The sequence below is a fragment of the Ostrea edulis genome, chromosome 5 (genome assembly GCF_947568905.1).
Source record: "Ostrea edulis chromosome 5, xbOstEdul1.1, whole genome shotgun sequence".
Lineage (NCBI taxonomy): Eukaryota > Metazoa > Mollusca > Bivalvia > Ostreida > Ostreidae > Ostrea > Ostrea edulis.
The window spans coordinates 63,801,433-63,821,726 of NC_079168.1; the positions used below are offsets into that span (position 1 = coordinate 63,801,433).

Below are 20,294 nucleotides of genomic sequence, written 5' to 3' on the forward strand. Positions count from 1 at the left end.
GGATATACCAGAGGTGGGATCAGGTGTCTAGGAGGAGTAATCATCCCCTGTCGATCGGTCACACCCGCCTTGGGCCATATATCTTGATCAGGTAAACGGAGGTATCCGTAATCAAAATCAGTGTGTCAAGAACGGCCTAACAATCGGTATGAAACACGTCAGACAGCTTTTGACCCAATGGTAGGTTGTATTGGCAAACTAGATCGTTATAACGACCATAGAATTTGCGAAATGCTGATTTTAAGCGAGACTGTTGGAACCTCTGCACCATAGTCATATTTGTCAGTAGCCTGTTACGATTTAAAAACTGACCATACGCAGAACAAGCTCTTGCGTATCGAATCAGTTGAGAGAATTAAACACCCATATGCAGGTGATAATGGAAGTTTGCTACATAAATATGGAAAGTTGACGATGGAGAAGTTGGAATCATTCCGTTTGTCATACAGTTGAGTTGTCAGTTTGCCGTTAAAGTCTACTTTCAATAAAATATCCAAGTATGAAGTAGCAGTGGACGAGTCTGTGGTGTCCTTTATTTCGAGTTGACTGGGATACATTGAATCGGCATATGAATGAAAATTATCATTTTAAATAGGTAATACATCGTCGATGTATCTAAATGTCGAATTGAAGGCCAGAGCAAGAGATTTGTTTCTTCTCACGTAGACGTTTTTGAATAAATTCTGCTTCATATGAATATAAAAACAGGTCAACTAACAAAGGAACACAATTTGTGCCCATGGGGATTCCAGCAGACTGTTGGAAGACCTGATCACCAAAGACCACGAGAATATTGTGAATGAGGAACTCCAGCATATTTTTTATTCCAGCTGCAGAGTACTTGTTGGATCTAAGAGGGGTGGAGGATTTAAAATATCTCGTGAACGATTCTCTTCCTATATGTCTTATCCGATAGACTTGAAATTTTGTACAATGCGTCAATGCCATTTGCAGATGTGCATATTGTAGGGACAGGAGGATCCAATTCTTATCCTTAAAATTATAGTGGATCTGCGGAGTGGAGGGTTTTAAATAGTTTGTGAACACTCCTCCTATGTGGCTTATCGGTTCATAATGTCTATACGTTTTCTTCTCTATACCATAGAGTACATTAAGAGGAGGAGATTTCATTTGGAGCACTTCCAATTTGGGGAGCTGTGGAGACATTTGTTTTTCAAAAAACAATCTCTAGTTATGTAAGATCTTGGTTAACTTGGTTATGTATTCTGTAATGTGCGATTCACTATGTATACAGCGTGTTAATGAGAGAATGTTATCTTTATATTTCACTAGACTTTCAGCCTTGTGTCAGGCAGGATGATTTTTAGATGGGACATATTATGGTATGGCGTCGCCCGTCCGTCTATTCGGACTTCGTAGGCAAAATACAAAATGAGTTGTAAGCACCAGGATCTAACAACTTGGTACATCTGACTACGACAATGAGAGCAAGATTCCTATTTTGTTCAAGGTCAAAGGTGAAGGTCGTAGTTAATAGGAAAACGTAGACAGGATACAGACCAAATCGTAAGCTCTAGGATCTTTTGATCACCATGATGATTAAGCAAGATACAATCAATCAATCAAATGCAATAATCGAAAACGTAATACACTATGTGAATGACAAACGGAAAATCTGCTATATTGTTTACGGTGGCCTGATTTCTAGGACATTTTCAGGTAGTGTATAACCTAATTTCGGTAAAATGTTTAAGATATAAGGAGTAATCTTCCAAGGAAAGTCCCGGGTGATTCAATATCTGACATATAGGACAGTTTTTGACTTATTACTTACTTTCAAGATCTGTATCATCCCAAAACATGTTCAACGAGAATAATTTTTTTTTGTTTTTATCCATGTTTGTACATATCAGTAACTGTGAATAAAGTATTACAAAAAAGTTGTATCAGTGAATTCTATAATCACGGGAAAAAATAAGAACATCGAAAATATAAGATGGATATCGTATTTAAAAATTCATCTTTGTGTCAGATCGTTTGTCTCGGAAGGGGGTTTTATACTTCGTTCAATGAGATATATACTATAAGTAAAATAATTATAAATCTTCATAAAATGATAAATATGGGCCTAGTAAACACTATTATAAGTATAACTGAACACCTACACAATTTTATGCTGATCATATTGTAAACCAATCGTATCTTCTCGGCTTGCCGAAAAGGCCCGAGAATGTGCGATTAGTGTGACGTTGTCTTTCTTCGTTCTGGAAATTTCCATAAGGCTGATTCAAGACTAAATTCGCGGTTGAAGAAACATTTTATTCAACAATTATTAAATGGCAAATACGCAATGAGTATAAATATGAATGAAGGTCAGTTCTACGTCACGATTGCTGACACGGAGCTACGGTTAGGGAAAATTCCCGCTTCGGTGCAACACCCTCTTTAATATAAAAAAAAATTCTTAACATATTTTCCTACAATACTTACGTCCAAACGTACCTTCAAATATTCATTAAAGCCCCATACGACCCGAAAACTCCCAGCTTCAAATGATTTCGGTTGTTGACGTAGCCATGTTAGGTAGCAGGTCAATTCGAATCCCGGTTAATTTTCATACTTGCACAATAACGTCTAGATGTGGACTAATATCCCTACAAACATTTTAGCTAAATATTTTAAATAATATATCATCCCAGTGCCTTTAAATAATAATTATTGAAATAGCTAAACTCACGGCAATGCGGCTTTCAATAGTCTGGTCAGGTCTCCATCCCTGCCACACGAGTGTTAAGGACTTTTGTAGAATTTTCATGAATTAAGAGCTTATTTTACCTTTAGAAAAACTATATTTTTTAATTTCTATAAATTATTCGTGTTGATAATAAATGAAGAGCAAATACATAACATATAACGAATTTTATGAATATATACCAACAACAACAACAGGCTCCATAAAGCATGCCGGTGTAGAGGCAAATTTTGACTCCCATAGAATAATGACCGGGGGTCATTTTTTGGCGTCGAAAAATGACCCCCTAGCCGTAGAAAAATTGGATAATTTTGTAGAAAGAAGACCCAGGGATCATTATTTTGCGTGTCATACCTGAAAAATAATGACCCCCCGTAGAAAAATGACCCCCTCCCTTTCTTAGCAGATTGATTTATTTTGAAGGAGTTGATACGGGTTTTCAGGTCATTATTTACCCAGAGTTATCGTTCCTGCTGCTCCTCTTATCAAATTTATTCCATGTGTAAATTTTTTTTCACGGTTAATAAAATAAAAGTAAGAACTAGTTCATTAAATTTGAGGAAAACCCACTGTAGGTTCTATGACCAATTACAACGGGGGGAAACCCGCATATTTCAGGGACGGATACAGGGAATTTTCAAAATGGGGTTCTACCATAAATTTCAGTTTTCAAAAGGGGAGTTCCATTCTCAAAATGTGTTATTTTTACCTCATTAAGCAGCATTTTGTAACGATAGGCAGAGGTACAACCTATGAAACCTCCACACCTCCCTCTGAATCTACCAATGTATCTATTTACATGTATAGATCTTGTGTAATCAAACACACACATAAAAAAGAGCTGCGTCTAAATGCAATACTTCTTGTGTCACAGAGAGGTGTGAAATCTTCTTAAAACTGATGAATTGACATACATTTTTTGCAACTGAAGTCAATAGCTTATTTCATTTACGCATCATTATCGTTTTTCAAGAATTTTGAAAAATGAGTAAGTGTTGATAGAGGTATTAGTGAGTATACGAACGATAACTTTGGGTAGACTATAGCATTTTCACTGGATAATTTGTGCCTATCAGGGGTGTACGTAGGACAAGGGGACGCTCAATTTTTTTGGAAGATTGGGGGGGGGGTGTTGTAGAGTGAGCCTTCCCCCATAATGAGACTTCCCTCCCAGAAGCCTGGCTCTAGAGTGAGCCTTCCCCCGGAAGCCTGGCTCTAGAGTGAGCCTTCCCCCTGGGGGAAGGCTCACTCTAGAGCAGAAGAACCCCCGGAAGTCTCCCTCTAGAGCCAGACTTCCCCATGGGAAGACCTACTCTATCACTAGTTGTAGAGTCAGACTTCCCCCCATAGCAGGACTTCCCCCTCCATTTATTCCTGGTAAACTACTATCACTTTATAGAGATTGTTCAGATACCAGGACCTTTATCAGCAGGGTATTAAATTATTTTGCTAAAGCCGTTCATCAAACTCAAGAGAAGACAACGGTGAATAAAACACATTGGAATAGATAAGCCATTTTGTTTTACCCATAGACCTTGAACTTTGACCCACACAATATCTATGCCATGGTTAGTTTTAGAAGTTTGAAAAATGAAATGAGGAAATTTCGAATTTATGTTTCTTCTCATCTGCGTACAAATATCGGTTATGCTTTTAAACGTGTACAACTTCAGGTAGAGAGGTAGGTAAGTTGGTAGGTAGGGTACTTTTGAAATAAGACAATAATAGCTCAAAAAGTTCTTTGTACCAACCATATCTTTTACATCAGTAAAGTATTTGAATGTTTCATTCTGCAAAACTAAGTCATTCAAGGTCTTAATGCCTCTGTCAACCCAATTTGTATTAAAATTCCATTATTTAACATCAACAAAGTTTCTTATATCTAAATTCAAATAATCTGTAACAGAAAGAGAACTTTTTAAACTCTTGATAGAGCTTTAAACACATCTTTCCAAAACACATTGTCAATATGATTTACAAATTCATTAAGTTTTTCTTTGGATAGGTGAAAAATGAAATCCACATTTCTAAGATTTAAAATACTAAGCAACATATGTTGCCATATACCCTCATTATCAGCAACAAATAAATAAAATAATTATACCATATTTATATAGCACCCTTTTCATACACTATGTACGCTCAAAGGTGCTTTACAATGCATATATACCTTACAACAGAATGTTATACACATAATACATAGGAAATAAATAAAACATTAAAAGCTGTACCTATCCTCATTGTACATATAAAACATGAAAACACAAGATACCATAAATATGCTAGATAAGAATAAACATCAGCAAGGTACCTTTTGACCCATTTCAGCTTAATATAAGATATATAAGATGCCAAATGTACCATATTTAGTTCCCCTTCATCATAATTACCCACAATTGTATTTCTTTTCAACTTTTCTACCTTGTATCCCCAAATCAATTAAAAAGATATTTTATTCAACTCTTCCAGTACTTGTTTAGGTGGGTCAGGCAATGCTGAAAATAAGTGTATGCGTTTTGGGAGTGTTAAAGTTTTGATAATTGTGATTTTACCTATTGGAGTTAAATCCCGTTAAGTCCACAAACATAGCAATTTTTAATGGCATTGATTTTAGATTGATAATTACATAAAGTCATGCCTTCCAGATGTTTTGTAAACACTATTTTGAGGAGCTTAAAATTGCTATTTCCCCATTTTATTTTCAGACCATTACACAAAGTTTCCGCCGAACCTGATTTGCTCCCCAACCAAATTGCTTGTGATTTTGAAATATTTAAACGTAGTCAAGAAATCATTCTAAACATATCAATAACTCTCATAGATTCTCTAAGTGATTTTTCACTGCCATCTAACCTTAAAAAAGAGTCGTCCGCATACTGGCCTAATTTAATTTCTTTTCCAGCCACAGTTAAACCCTTAATATTTCGATTTTCTTTAAGTGCTTTTGCCAACAATTCTACTGTAATAATAAAGATATATGGTGCCAATGGATCTCTTGTCTACAGCCTCGTTCAAGACTGAAGAATTTATATAAGTTTCCATTGTTAATTATACAACTGGTACTAGAGGTGTATAGAGTAAGAAACCATTTTACAATAGATTTCCCAAAATTGAAGGACCTGAGTGCCTTTACAATAAAATCCCATTCCAATGAATCAAACACTTTTTCAAAATCTAATAATAATAACAATCCTGGCTGATTTTCCTTTTTTAGTAGTCAATCAAATCATACAAAAACGAGTGTTTTCACCAATAAACCGTCCCTTTATAAAACACCTATGATACTTGTTAGTACTTTCTTTAAACGATTTGCTATGGCACTAAAACCAAGTTTGTAATCAACATTAATAATGATATTGGTCGCCAATTTTTTTTATATAGCGTCTATCTTTTTCTTCTTTGGGAATGCAAGTTATTACACCTTGGGATTGAAATTAAAAAACAAATTGCTGATTTTAAAAACAATGCATGAATTGTTGAGTCCAAATCAGTGTATCGTACAGAAAATGAACTCTAGTTCTTATGTTAAATTTTTATATCAAGTTTTGAAGGAAAAGGAGTTCATAGCCCCACAACTCAAAAGAGAGAAGTGGGAAGCTTATCTCATTGAAACTATTTCAGAAAAATGTTGGAAATTTCATTATATGAATGCATCTTTATGCACAAAAGAAACAAAATTAATTTATTTTCAATATCGTATTCTTATGTGTTATATACATGTAGCTACAAACTATTTCCTTTGCAAACTTAAACTTGTAGATAATGACTTGTGTTCATTTTGCAAAAGTGAAAGAGAAACAGTCACTCATATTTTTTATGACTGGGTGTATGTACAGAATCTGCCTTCTGGAGAGATTTTGTGAAATTGTACAATGCATTTGACAAAGGTTATAAAATCACAAAAAGAAGTGTGTTACTAGGCAATATTGATGGAAGTTGTTTGGAAAATTTTCTTTTGTTAGCAAATAAGCACATTTATTACTCCAGATCACGGGACTCAAAACCCAAATTGTCAGATGCAATTAATTTGTTTAAATACTATAGAAATTTAGAAAAAATATTGTCAAAATGTATTTCATAGCAAATCCAAAATACTTGGTAAATGGGCATTGTTTGATAATATAATAGACAAGTAGTTTGTTGAAAAGCATAATACATGTACATTTATATGAAAAATAAAATAATTACCTTTATCTTTGTATGTGTATATATGTATGAGTAATTGCAAGTGTGAATGAGCGAGTGTAGATTACAGTTTGAATGTTTGTAGGTATAAATGTGTTGAAAATACAAAAATAAAACATTTTTTTTAAAAGTAGGTAGGTAGGTAGGTAGATAGGTAAGTAATTCTCTGCCCGATAAACTAAAATTTATTTCATAGTTTGCATAGGAGGGGATGAAAGCGGGGGTGTCCCTCTAGAGCGAGACTTCAAGAGGGTGTTATGGCTCTAGAGTGAGTCTTCCCCTCTTCCCCCTGGGGGTAAGGTTTATTCTATAGCACGTCTGCTGGGGGGGGGGGGGGGGGCTCACTCTAGAGCCAGACTTCCGCAAGGGGGAAAGGCTCACTCTAAAGCCAGACTTCCGCGGGGAGAAGGCTGGCTCTGGGGGGAAGTCTTGCTCTATAGAGTAAGCCTTCCCCCTGGGGGAAGGCTCACTCTAGAGCCAGACTTCCGGGGGGAAGTCTCACTATGGGGGGAAGTCTGGCTCTATAACAGGGGCACAAGTGGGTTTGTGCCCCCTCACTTTTTTAACACAAAATTAACATAAAATTGATCAGATGAGAATATACCACAGTTAAAAAAAATACTCAATTCTAATATGCAGGTTCTCAGCACTCAAAGCATTATTTCTTGCATGTACATAACCTATTCTCTCCGTACTACTTTTTTTTAACCGAGTTACGTTTTAAACCGTCATAAAATTGTTAGTTAAAAGAAAAATGTTTTCACGGTAAAAATAGTTATATCTCATTTATATCAGAAGGGGAGACCCCCCCCCCCCCATTGCAATGTTCAAAAGTGCAGTATGTCGTACACAGTACAGGGGAGTAGGGGAAGGTACAGCCGGGGCACATGTCCCCACACTTTTCAAAGGGGAAAGAAGTATGGTTGTGCCCCCCCCCCCCCCTTAAGTAAGGTTTTTTTTTACAATCTGTTAGTCAGTACCCACAAATTTAACAATCTCGAGTCATTACAGTCGGAAGACCCTCCAGAGGCCATGAATCTTGAATTCTTCAAACTTTTCTTCGGGAGACATGAAAATACATGAAACTTGATTAATGAAGTCAGTAGGAAATGGCATACAAGCAAAGTCGAGTATTTGTCTGCATTCTTAAGCAAAGTCTTAACGAGTATTTGTCTGCAAAGTCTGACATTTGATATCATACTCCATATTCTTTGTAAAATATTTATAGCTACATTGACTATATGCAATTCTGAATGGGTTAGCATAACATTCTAACCTTGATAACACATTGGGACAAGGATTTCACAATTATGCAATATGGTAGTAGCTACTCTGCGTATATCAAATCAATTACGCACTCTGTTTGCATGTTATGGTCCTTAGTGTAGAATAAACTAATGCATGTTTACAGATGTTACTATAGGACCCCCTTCCACGCCTTTATGGCAAGACGATTGCATGTATCTCGATATAACTATGCATGTATTTACTCGTAATAACGAATATAAATCGCTGTGACTAGACACTTATTTGGTACGAGTCACTATTTTGTTAAAACAAGTAAATCCTTATTTTTGAAACAAAATTACAATTCCTAATATGTTTTAATCTGGTTACGTTTCATATGAATGATAGATTTACTTATAATATGACAATGTTGGACTGCCTCCCTTAGGCATTGCTAGAGAAATAATCCTTCATAAAATTTACAAGGGGTCATTATTCTATGGGGGTCATTTTTCTAAATGTGAAATGGACTGATTTTTTGAAAAATACATTTTTTCTACGGGCAAAGGGGGTCATTATTCTACGTCGAATAATGACCGGGGGTCACTTTACTCTATTGCATTAGAATACGACCTTTCTTATGGACGTTCCTATGATAGCCACGATTCTGGAGATTGCTGACATATGTATGTGTCACTGAACAGAAAGAAGAAATATGACACAGGATATCGCACTAATGATGATGGATAAATGTAATCAAACTGTGATTAAAAGGAACAACATTCCATTGTACTAACGTAAATTTGTGAATTAACCACAATGAGGACACCTACATGTACAAATATGTACTATAAGTGATCGAAAAACAATGGTCCAATAGTAAAATGTGACGTAATTGCCTCCAGGCAGGTGCACGTCAATCGTTTATGTTTTAGGACAATGCGTTTAGAGTTATGTCTGTACAACTATCTTATCTAATTTGTGCAAAAGAAGGACATGGGAGGCACATTTCTGGGACTTATCTTAGTAACTATATTGTGTCTAGAATATGAAAGAGTGGGATGTGTTTTTGTAGAAACTACACACGGTTGGATCCAAGGAAAGATAACCCAAAATGCTATCGTGTTTCTAGGCGTACCATATGCTCACCCTCCAGCCCGGTATGTTACAGGTTACCAAGATAAGTTACACGCTGGGTATTCGGATACTAAGAACCGGGTCGGTCACTAAGAACCGGATAAATAATTTAAAACGCCGTTGTTGGGTTAAGTACATGGTATTTACTATCAGCGATCGTAACAAAAAAACATAAATGAATTGAAAAATCATCCCAGCTATAATCATGTTTTGTTGTAACGCAGTTGTGGATATTAAATGTATGCGATCGTTTTGATATCGGAAGTTTCTAAGAAACCAACGAATTTTTAACTTTACTTATCTACTGAAGGAAAGTGAGATCCGATTGTATAACTCCACCAATATAGACGAGTAAAGTTAAAAACGTTTTGATTTCTCAGAAACCTTCGATAATAAAACGGTCGTGTACATTTAATATCCACTTACAACATTACAACTTTGGTTAGAACAAAGCACAATTATGGCTACGATGATTGTTCAATTCAATTTTGTTGTGAATACCGCATATGATCGGTGAGAGTGAATATTATGTACTAATATCAAAATGACGGTTAAGTCTTTGACCCGCTTCTCAGTATCCATATTCCCGGCGTGTGTCACCTCTCTAGATAGCAAAACGTTTAAATGGGGAAGCATATGGGGATTGTGCTTTGTGACGGGAAAACGGCTATGCATGAAAATCATGCACTATTCTTAAATTTAAGTGAATGTACAAAGATCTTTTGATATGGATTACAGAGATTCGAAAGGAAATGTACATAGGCCATGGGGATCCGAGTTAAAATAGGTCCTCGGTACCCTTTGCTTGTCGTAAGAGGCGACTAAATAGGGCGGCCCTTCGGATGAGACAGCAAAAACCGAGGCCCCATTTCACAACAGGTGTGGCACGATCTTTTTTCTTGCTCAAAGGCCATAAGCGCGAAGCATAGGCCTGAATTTTACAATCCTTCACCGTCAATGGTGACGTTTCCATATGAGTGAAAAATTCTCGAGTAGGACTTTCAACAATATTCAATCAATCGATCTAGGGACAAGGTGACCCGTGGACAAGCTCAACCTAATAATTATGGTAAATGCAGGATATGGAATATTTTATGAACCATGGATCTTATCTGTCAAAAGACTAGTCGTGTCAACCTGTAATATACGACATGCCCATCAGAATGATTGAATATTGTTGAACGTCCCCATTGCCGGTGAAGGACTTTATTTACGGTCTCATCCGAAGGACCACCCCATTTAGTCGCCTCTTACGACAAGCAAGGGGCAGTGAGGGCTATTCTAACCCGGGTTCCCGTCCAAAGTTTGGTACAAATTGTACAGAGTGTTTCAGAATATTTGTCTCAAATGTTGTCATGGATTCTCAGCATTTTAGAACACCATTACCTCATTTGAAAAGTCTATAGAAGATTATAAGACAGGTGTATAAAACAGGAGCCTAATTAACATTAACATAAGTCTATTATCCCTTTTGCATGCTGTCCACAATCGGATGCTTTTTCAGATCTCCAGAATTTTTTATTACAAAAAAGTATACTGTTACTGTACAAAGATTAAAATTGTCAAGTTATTGATAGGTCAAAATGAAATACAGACTGTACTAATAGAACCCGACTTCCTGCTTATCGTCTGTACATGTATTTATTATACATGTATACCCATCAATGTTTTGTTTTTTGATACTGTGAATTTCGTAGAGTGCATCCTCTGAAACTGATAATGTCAGAATGACGTCACAATGCAACGTTTTTGTGGAAAATATTGACCGCGTCACAAACGAAACTGCTAACACACAAAATACAATTTCACTGTATGTCTGTATTTTTGATAATTTGGATTACATTTAGTATTTTTTAAATGTGGATTTAAAATGCATGAAGGTATATAATTACTACAGTAACTTGATCCGAAGAGTTGGATACGTCGAGTTGACATGCGCGGATCATCTGATCAAATTCGATGCTTCGCGTCTCGTGTGATCTATCATATATATATATTTATATCGTATGAATATATCTCGACTGTACAGGTATATATCGTCTGTACAGGTATATAAACTAATGTTCTTCCCTGACCATGAACTTGTGGTCCTGTAAGAGTGGACACTGGCCAGGCCTCGGAGAGCGTCATCCACACAACTGTCCACTGAGTTTACTATTTGGCCATGTTTACTCGAACATCTCATTGGTTCATTCTACATAACTGTATGATAACCGATATACATATGTATACATTACGAAAATAATGCTGCTTGGAAGCGTCTCATAATGCCTCCAATCTTTATAAATGACCATGGAACATACACCCACCACAGAAGTCAAGGCAGCAGCAGCAGCACCACCACCACCACCCCCTCACAAAAAAAAAACCCCAACAAAAACCAAAAAAAACAAACAACAACCAATAGTCCGAATCTGGTTTTAGTCTTTACACAAAGCTCACCAATAGTTGTTCTAGATTGTCACCTAAGGCTGAGTAAATGTAAATTGATTGTTTTTCAATGCCTTTCATATGTGGACATAGACGTAAATTTTTAATAGACCTATTACAACAACGTTCTAGCATGATGCATGTAATGTTTACACATTTTGAGCTCTATATCATATCAACAACAGAACCTTTTCCCAAAGACGTTCTGGACAAGGAAAGACAACAATTCTTGTATGACATGCTTTTTGTCGTCGTACATGTGCTTCCATAGAGGAACGTAGAATGAATGATTGGAATCAAATCGTCCACAACGAGGATAGTTTCACTTCACTGCGTTTGTATACCGAAAATTTAACAATTTGGTTCTCTTCTAATGCCTTTTATATAAAGAATGGATATGCATTTAAACTAGAATATATATGATATAAAAATGTTATCAAAATGCGAAATAAAAAAAATTGAAATCATTGACGGATATACACATATATAAAATATCTGCATTAAAAGTTACTTTTAATTTAATTTATCCAAGAGATATTTATTGAAATGTTTTTTAATAATTCTGAAATATAACATTAGGGAAATACGGCAAGAAAGAAATGCGTATAGGAGACTAGGAAGAATTTTGAAGTCAAGTATTTCATTATAAAGCAACGTAGTAGTTTCAACAACAAAAGTATTTTGAATGCTACAGTCTGCTAATTAAAGGGCATCAGAGTGCTACAGTCTGCTAATTAAAGGGCATCAGAGTGCTACAGTCTGCTAATTAAAGGGCATCAGAGTGCTACAGTCTGCTAATTAAAGGGCATCAGAGCGCAACAGTCTGCTAATTAAAGGACATCAGAGTGCTACAGTCTGCTAATTAAAGGGCATTAGAGTGCTACAGTCTGCTAATTAAAGGGCATCAGAGTGCTACAGTCTACTAATTAAAGGACATCAGAGTGCTACAGTCTGCTAATTAAAGGGCATCAGAGTGCTACAGTCTGCTAATTAAAGGGCATCAGAGTGCTACAGTCTGCTAATTAAAGGGCATCAGAGTGCTACAGTCTGCTAAATAATGGGTATCAGAGCGCTGTAGTCTGATAATTAATAGTTATGAGAATGCTACAGTCTGCTAAATAATGGTTATCAGAGTGCTACAGTCTGCTAAATAATAGTTATCAGTGCTACAGTCTGCTAAAGAATAGTTATCAGAGTACTAGTCTGCTAAATAATGGTTATCAGAGTGCTACGGTCTGCTAACTAATGGTTCAGGGGTATTATAACGCAAATTCATATGCATTCAGACCATTTCATCGCACTTTGAAATAAGTTCCTTTTTTTAAAATTTGAATTTTGTCCGCCGTCTGCCCAGCATTAACTTTTCAAACTTTCTTTATTCCTCTCAAATCAAATGTAAATAAAGGTAATTATGTTCAATTTGTCTTCTGTTATATCTCTAAAGCATTTGACAGAGTATGGCACAAGGACATTCCTTTCGAATCAAAACATTATGGTATAGCTGAAAAATTAATTGAGAGGGTTGGTAACTATTGTTAGATGGTTTTACATCGATCTCAAGAGCTACCAACTCAGGGGTGCCTCAAAGATCAGTATTAGGACCCTTCTTATTCGTATTATATATTAATGATATAAGTGCCGATTTAACAAATCATGTGAGACCTTTTGCTGACGATACATCTATATACGAGTATGTAATAGTTGATGATGATGACGATGATGTTAAATCTGCATATTTATTATCCAGTGATCTTAGGAAAATTGATAGATGGTCTAGAAAAACTGTAAACCTAAATTTTAGCAGGAAAAATATAAATCACCCTGCAGTTTCACTTGGCAGAGATGGACCAGTTATGGAAAAGGTTGAAACTCATATGCATTTAGGAATAAGTTTCCAATATTATAGGATGGTAAATGGAGAAAACACATACTCGTACTTATATTCATGCAAAAACATGCAGTGGATTGAATATATTAAGAATGTTAAAAGGGATTCATTGATAAAAAATTACTTTGCTTTTGTACGTCCTGTACTCGAATATTCAGATATTGTTTGGGATAACTGCTCAAGAGATGCCAAATTACTGGAAGATGTTCAAATTGCACCTGCAAGAATAAGAACCGGTTTAAGAATAAATTCATTAAGACAATACTGTATGAGGAACTTGGGTGGGATTCTCTAGTAACTAGAAGAAAGATATACAAACTTCTTATCATTTTATAGAAAATATAGTTTATGGATTAACTCGCCCAATATTTACAAGACTTACTGCAACCATGTTTCCTACCTCAGAATTCTTACCCCCTAAATAAGAAATCAGGACCCTCTTAAGTTTAATGTTCCATTAGCTAAATCTGCTTCATATATGAATAGCTTTATTTCTTCAACTATAAAACTATGGAATGACTTATTTCTTGAAATTAAAAGTCTTCCAAAGGATGATAGTAACGGAAATGAATGATGATAGTAACGTAAGAATTTTCGTTACTATCATCCTCGCTGTTTTTTCAACGACGAATTTTCTGTTTATATGAGCCGTATAAAAGATAAAATAACACCTGATCGTAATTGTTGCTAGTGTATGATATTTCTTACTTACATATCATTCGCAAATAAACAGTACAAATAGATATAATAAGTAAACGTGGTCTTTCCGGAATTTCCTTCCGCCATCTTGGGATGATAGTAACGATCGTTACTATCATCAGTTTAATACCAGTGTATATAGGCAGTGCCTGCGCTGTCCGATCCTATTGTGAATTATCATAATGAAATACTGTTCAAATATCATATGGAGGGAGGGGGGGGGGGCTGCAATAAGGTTTTACATTGATTTTTTTTTTTTTAAATATTGTCTTCTCAAATTAAGAGACAAACATCCTCATGTAATATGTATAAATGTTTTTGTTGAATAATGATTGATCCCAGGATGATGACGGGGTACAGACTTTGTTTGATTTATTACAAAGTAATATACAAGAAAGTTGATTGACATCCCCGTGAATTGCACAATAAATTTTAAAGGAAATCTTCAAGCACAGAAGAATTTTACACCTCCTCGAATTAGGCCCCGTCCCCTTAGGTTATGTGAAACCCACGTGATGACAGAATCTGGCTGTGTTTTAGATGGGAGGATCCACGGGAGCCTTTACGTTGGAGCTTTATCTTGGATGCTCGACGGGTTCGCCCAATGTGTTTACAGGCACCATGTCGCAAGAACCAGATGCTGGGGTGGTGTTTACCACAGGTAAATCTAGGCATGGATAATGCAGTATACACTTTTTGGTATTTACAAACACATATTTCACACAAGACGAAAATCAATAATAGCTGTTAACAATTACAGCAAAATTGTTGTACAATAAAACCGCCATAGGAGCGTGATGAAAAGGTGAATATAACAGTGATCAATCTCATAACTCCTATACGGAATACAGAATCAGGAGTTTGGGAACAAGGACCCCAGGATGTACCAGAGGCGGGATCAGGTGCCTAGGAGGAGTAAGTTACCTGTAGACCGGTCACACACGGACCCCAGGATGTACCAGAGGCGGGGTCAAGTGCCTAGGAGGAGTAAGTTACATGTAGACCGGTCACACCCGCCGTGAGATCTATATCTTTATCTGGTAAACAGAGTAATTCGTAAGCCTCACAATTGCATATGAAACACGTCAGATATAGATACATGGGATGTGCACTCATTTCTTTTAAAGAACAAACAATTGCACGAAATACTAGAAAACTTGGAAACCATGCCAAAAGTATTACAATGAATAATTATTCATATACTGTGAAACATTTCTCAAAAATACATAATATATCATTGCTGGAATAGATTATAGAATAAAATGATGCTATTATTTAACTCATCAAAAACAAAAATTGCGGATGATAAAAGGACTTTCAAGTTACCTTTCATTCATTGAAGATGTCCGAAGATTGCCTGTACCTAAACGTGTATATCCCACTCAACACTTCCTCTGGTAGTAGAAAAGCGGTAATGGTGTTCCTCCACGGAGGAGCGTTTGAGTCCTACACTGCTGGTGCCGACATCTACAACTCGGAGTTATTAGCCAACAGGGGTGATGTCATCGTTGTTACCGTAAATTATCGACTTGGTAAGATATGGAAAAAAACTAGTTTAAGTAAGTTTTGCAGTGCTACATGCAATGTACGCTCGCGCACACATGCGCTGAAAAATCAAGATCAAATGTGTACTTTTTAATGAAATTGAAGGTCAAAGTCAAAGCTTAAAGACACAGTGTTCGCTCCACTGTCACGATGCTATCTGCGAACGAGTAAGATACTTGTAAAACAAAAGGTTTAATTGATAAACTATAATAGCTGACGAATAAAATGGTAGAAAATATACAATATACATATGTATTTTTGATATCTTAGCGCATTTTTATTTACATCAGTTTAGTTACCCAATCCATGTAATGACATACATGTACTTTAATCATCTTCCAGGGGCACTGGGATTTCTTGTCACAGGAACTGGTCCAAATTTAGCGACAGGGAATTATGGGATTAAGGATCAGCGATTGGCGTTGGAGTGGGTGAATAAAAACATCCAAAAATTTGGTGGAAACCCAAACACTGTAAGATTAAATCAAAGTACTGAGAAGCGCTACGCTTGTTTTTATAATGATCCAATAGTGATACTTGCACTTGCATGTTTAAACACAATTTTCAAAAAATTTGATGCAATTTCCAAGTCATGGAAAAAATGAATTATATTGGAACACTTTTCTAAGCAATTACAAGTATAAATGCTTGTTCTACTAGTATAACTAGTAGATGATGTTTTTCCTTATGAAATGGGATTTTTTTATGCTTGTAATTGAACAATTTTTGTCATCATTCGATCTAGTTCGATTCTTCATTGTAAGAATGAGTGGTAATGGGTCCCATTGAAAAATGCACCATTTTGTAAATGAGATTTATTTAAGAATAATGCTTGATTTTCCTCAATGTTTCCACACAATAACATTCAGAACAAATATCTGTTTATAATTGAAATAATAGTATTAATCAAAAGGGAAAAGTTACAAAGCAATATTCCAAGTATATACATGTATCTCAATAATCTCATGAATGTTCTCAAATGATTCCAAAAGAATTCTCATTCATCTGATAAAACGTCAGAAATATGTCTCATTATATCACATCAATCAAACCTTTATCTTTACTGTCATAACAATAATATAGATATGATTTTATGATTACTGTATTATAAATGTATTCAATCCAGGGGCCCATAGTACCCTATGTGAGGATTGATAGAGGGTTTTCGAATCCACTGTATATTATGAATATTTATATATGCAATATGACATTATGTAACAATAATAGCTTCTTTACATGGTCTAGAAACCCACAACTTGAGGTATCTTGACCTTTAGTACCGTAGCGCAGGATAAACGATGAACTTGTGTGTAGAATAAAAATACCTTAAGCTATGAAGGTTCCTTTTCTATAAACCATTAAAATCAAATATCTAAATTTGACAATATTATCATAGCCAATAGTTTTCCATATTGCCAATTAAACATGTACTATATAACATAATCAATTAATACATGTATATCATTGTGTACTATAGATATGTCCAATCCAGGGGGCCCTAGGTGAGGATCAAACTGGAGTATCCGCGGGGACTTTACCCCCACTATTCATCCTGTTACTTTATAATGAAAACATACAAAACCTTCCCATTAAAAAAAAGAATAACTAGATAAAAATAGGCTATACTAAATCTATATGATTTTGAATCGTTTTTCAAATAATTCCAAAAATAATATTAACATTCTCAAACTTGTTTCTTCTCAATTGACTAGAACCAAAAAAAAATCTAATTTTCAAATTGGTCGTTTTAACGATCTAGTTCGTCAATACAACCTATCATTGGGTCAAATGCTGTCTGACATGTTTCATACCGATTGTTAGGCCGTTCTTGGCACACTGATTTTGACTACGGATAACTCCGTTTACCTGATCAGGATATAGGGCTCACGGCGGGTGTGACCGGTCGACAGGGGATGCTTACTCCTCCTAGGCACCTTATCCCACCTCTGGTGTGTCCAGGGGTCCGTGTGTGTCCAACTATCTACTTTGTATTGCTTATGGAGTTATGAGATTGATCACTGTTCCTTATCTTCACTTTTTTTTTGAAAGTTTTAAAAATTACATTTATTATAACGTTATCTCTGAACTAAAAGTTTTGATCTACATATGATTGTTTAGTATTATAGTATAATGCAATAAAATTTCTTTACCTAGACACGAAAGTTTAAAACACAAAGTCCACATAACTGTTTCCGTTTTCTTATCAATACAACGAATACGTGTACGAGTTATAGAAAATGATATTGTTTTGGTATTCTGTTGTGTAGTCACTTGAAAATTCATAAGAATGCAACTCGAAAAGTACTAATTTTTTGTATGTAAATCTACGTCAAATGGTTAGGGTTTCCATAGTACAACCCATTAGAAATTATTGCTAAAGACGTCAAAATATCTAAAATAGCTAAATATTACAATTATTCATTAAATCAGCGACTTTATCTTTCTCTAAATATTTTTGAAAATGTTCTGTTTACTTTAAGGTTACACTTTTTGGACAAAGTGCTGGCGGGTTGTCAACATGGATTCACTTAACTTCGAGGAAAGTGGACAACTTGTTCCAGAGAGCCATCATTCAAAGTGGCACTTTCAGCATTCCTCTCAAGACATTTCAACAAGCACTGTCTCAAGGTGTTGAATTCAGTCGCATTCTTAATTGTTCTCCGAATGATATCCGATGCATGCGCCGGAAGTCACCTATGGATATTTTGAATGCCCAGGCGTCGGCCAGAGGAAATATCAACGCTATTCAACAATTTTTGCCGTGGTCACCGCACTATGACGGGGATGAGGTTCCGGTAAATCCTCATTACGCCATAGAGAGGGGGCTTTTTGCCAATAAATCACTCATTATCGGCACAACCGCAAATGAAGGATTGACGTACGTTTACAAATTATTTAAGTCACCTATGAATATGATGACCTATTCTGGAATATTGTTAATGTTAAATCGAAAGGAAGCGTTCACATGGCTTTCCAGATATCCTCCGAGAAATGCACAAGATTCTCGCAAAGTGTTGTCAGACCTTGCCACCGACTACTTATTTACTTGTCCGACAAGACAGGTCGCATTCGACATTGCCTTATCAAATCCTAGTGTGTGGCTGTATGTGTTTGACCATGGCATGAAATTTTTAAATGGTACAGGTCTTATGGAGAATTGCCATGACAACGCCTGCCATGGGGGTGAAATACCATATCTGTTTCAAAACGTCCAGAAAGTGCTTCCTCTTAGTCCAGAAGAAATTCGTCTAGAAAACGACCTTCTCTATTATTGGACAAACTTGGCAAAATATGGAAATCCAAATGGAGCTATCACAAATAATTCAACTATCATATGGCCATCTTACGGCCTGGCGTCTAAATTTCCAATGGCTGTAATGCACTTCCAGGTTCCAATGTCCAATGTAACGCTGGATTACAAGGGTATTTCTTGTGATAAGTTTAATAAATCTTATTTTAGAACATAAAATTATATATTTTATACTGATTTTTGTTCTATCTGTTCTGTTTTAGTGAATAAAATATTTACTCTTTAGAAACAGGTTTTACCCAGTTATTTTATTAGTATATTTGATTTTTTCAACCCACAAAGAATAATATGTATAATAGCAAAAGGCCAATTCCTACATACTGTACAATATTCTGTCAAATATGACATTTCCTGGAAGGAATTTTTTTATGTAAGTGATCGCCCTCTGCAGTCATGAATGAAATACAGCATATTAGATGTTCAAACATTTACATTAATCAGCCTAGTAGAAAGGATGAAGAAAGGATACTTGTGTTCAGTGGTCTCTGTATCCAGCATTTGCAGTCATGCGTGCTATTCCCTTCGGCTCATAGAGGATCAACTTATGTAACAAAAGACCTATAGGTCACTGTGCTAACATGAACCACATTACTCATACTGTTCTTCATCAGAAGATTTTAAAAATAATTTAACTCTCTTTATTCCCATGAAATTTTGACCCCGTATTCTGCGTATGATCAGTTTTTAATCCGAGGCAGGCTACTGACAAAAAAGTTGATGGTGCAGGGGTTTCGTTTAAAATCAGCATTTCGCAAATTCTATGGTCGTTATAACGTTCTAATTTGCCAATACAACCTATTATTGAGTGAAATACTCTCTGCCGTGTTTCATACGGATTGTTTGGCCATTCTTGGCACACTGATTTTGACTACGGATAACTCCGTTTATTTAAGCAAGATATAGGGCTCACGGCGGGTGTGGCCGGTCGGTGGGGAGTGATTGCTCCTTCTAGGCACCTGATCCCACCTCTGGTATATCCAAGGGTCCGTATTTGCCCAACTCTGTTTTATATTGCTTGTGGGAGCTATGAGATTGATCACTGTTCGTTTTCCCATTTACGTCATTCAATCCTTTTACTCGTCCGGAATGGATAAAAGTCGTTAAAGAACTTCACACAATTGAACGTTCTAAGCGTCTTGTATGGATATCTGAAGGACGTC

At 35.9% G+C, this 20,294-nt stretch overlaps 1 protein-coding gene across 1 annotated transcript; it reads left to right on the forward strand.

Moving 5' to 3' along the window:
- The first annotated feature begins 9,121 nt into the window (after positions 1–9,121).
- On the forward strand, positions 9,122–19,291 carry LOC125651073 (crystal protein-like). The gene is made up of 5 exons (XM_048879668.2): positions 9,122–9,285; positions 14,820–14,940; positions 15,622–15,811; positions 16,167–16,297; positions 18,305–19,291. Exons 1-5 carry the CDS (start codon positions 9,122–9,124, stop codon positions 19,289–19,291), a joined length of 1,593 nt encoding a protein of 530 aa, XP_048735625.2.
- The last annotated feature ends 1,003 nt before the right edge of the window (positions 19,292–20,294 follow it).

Excerpts from the sequence above, each read along its gene's own strand:
- LOC125651073 (XM_048879668.2), top strand. The coding sequence starts at position 9,122 with ATGGGAGGCACATTTCTGGGACTTATCTTAGTAACTATATTGTGTCTA. Across the intron at positions 14,941-15,621 it reads TGGGGTGGTGTTTACCACAG|ATGTCCGAAGATTGCCTGTA; the intron begins GTAAATCTAGGC and ends CATTCATTGAAG. Across the intron at positions 16,298-18,304 it reads TTGGTGGAAACCCAAACACT|GTTACACTTTTTGGACAAAG; the intron begins GTAAGATTAAAT and ends GTTTACTTTAAG.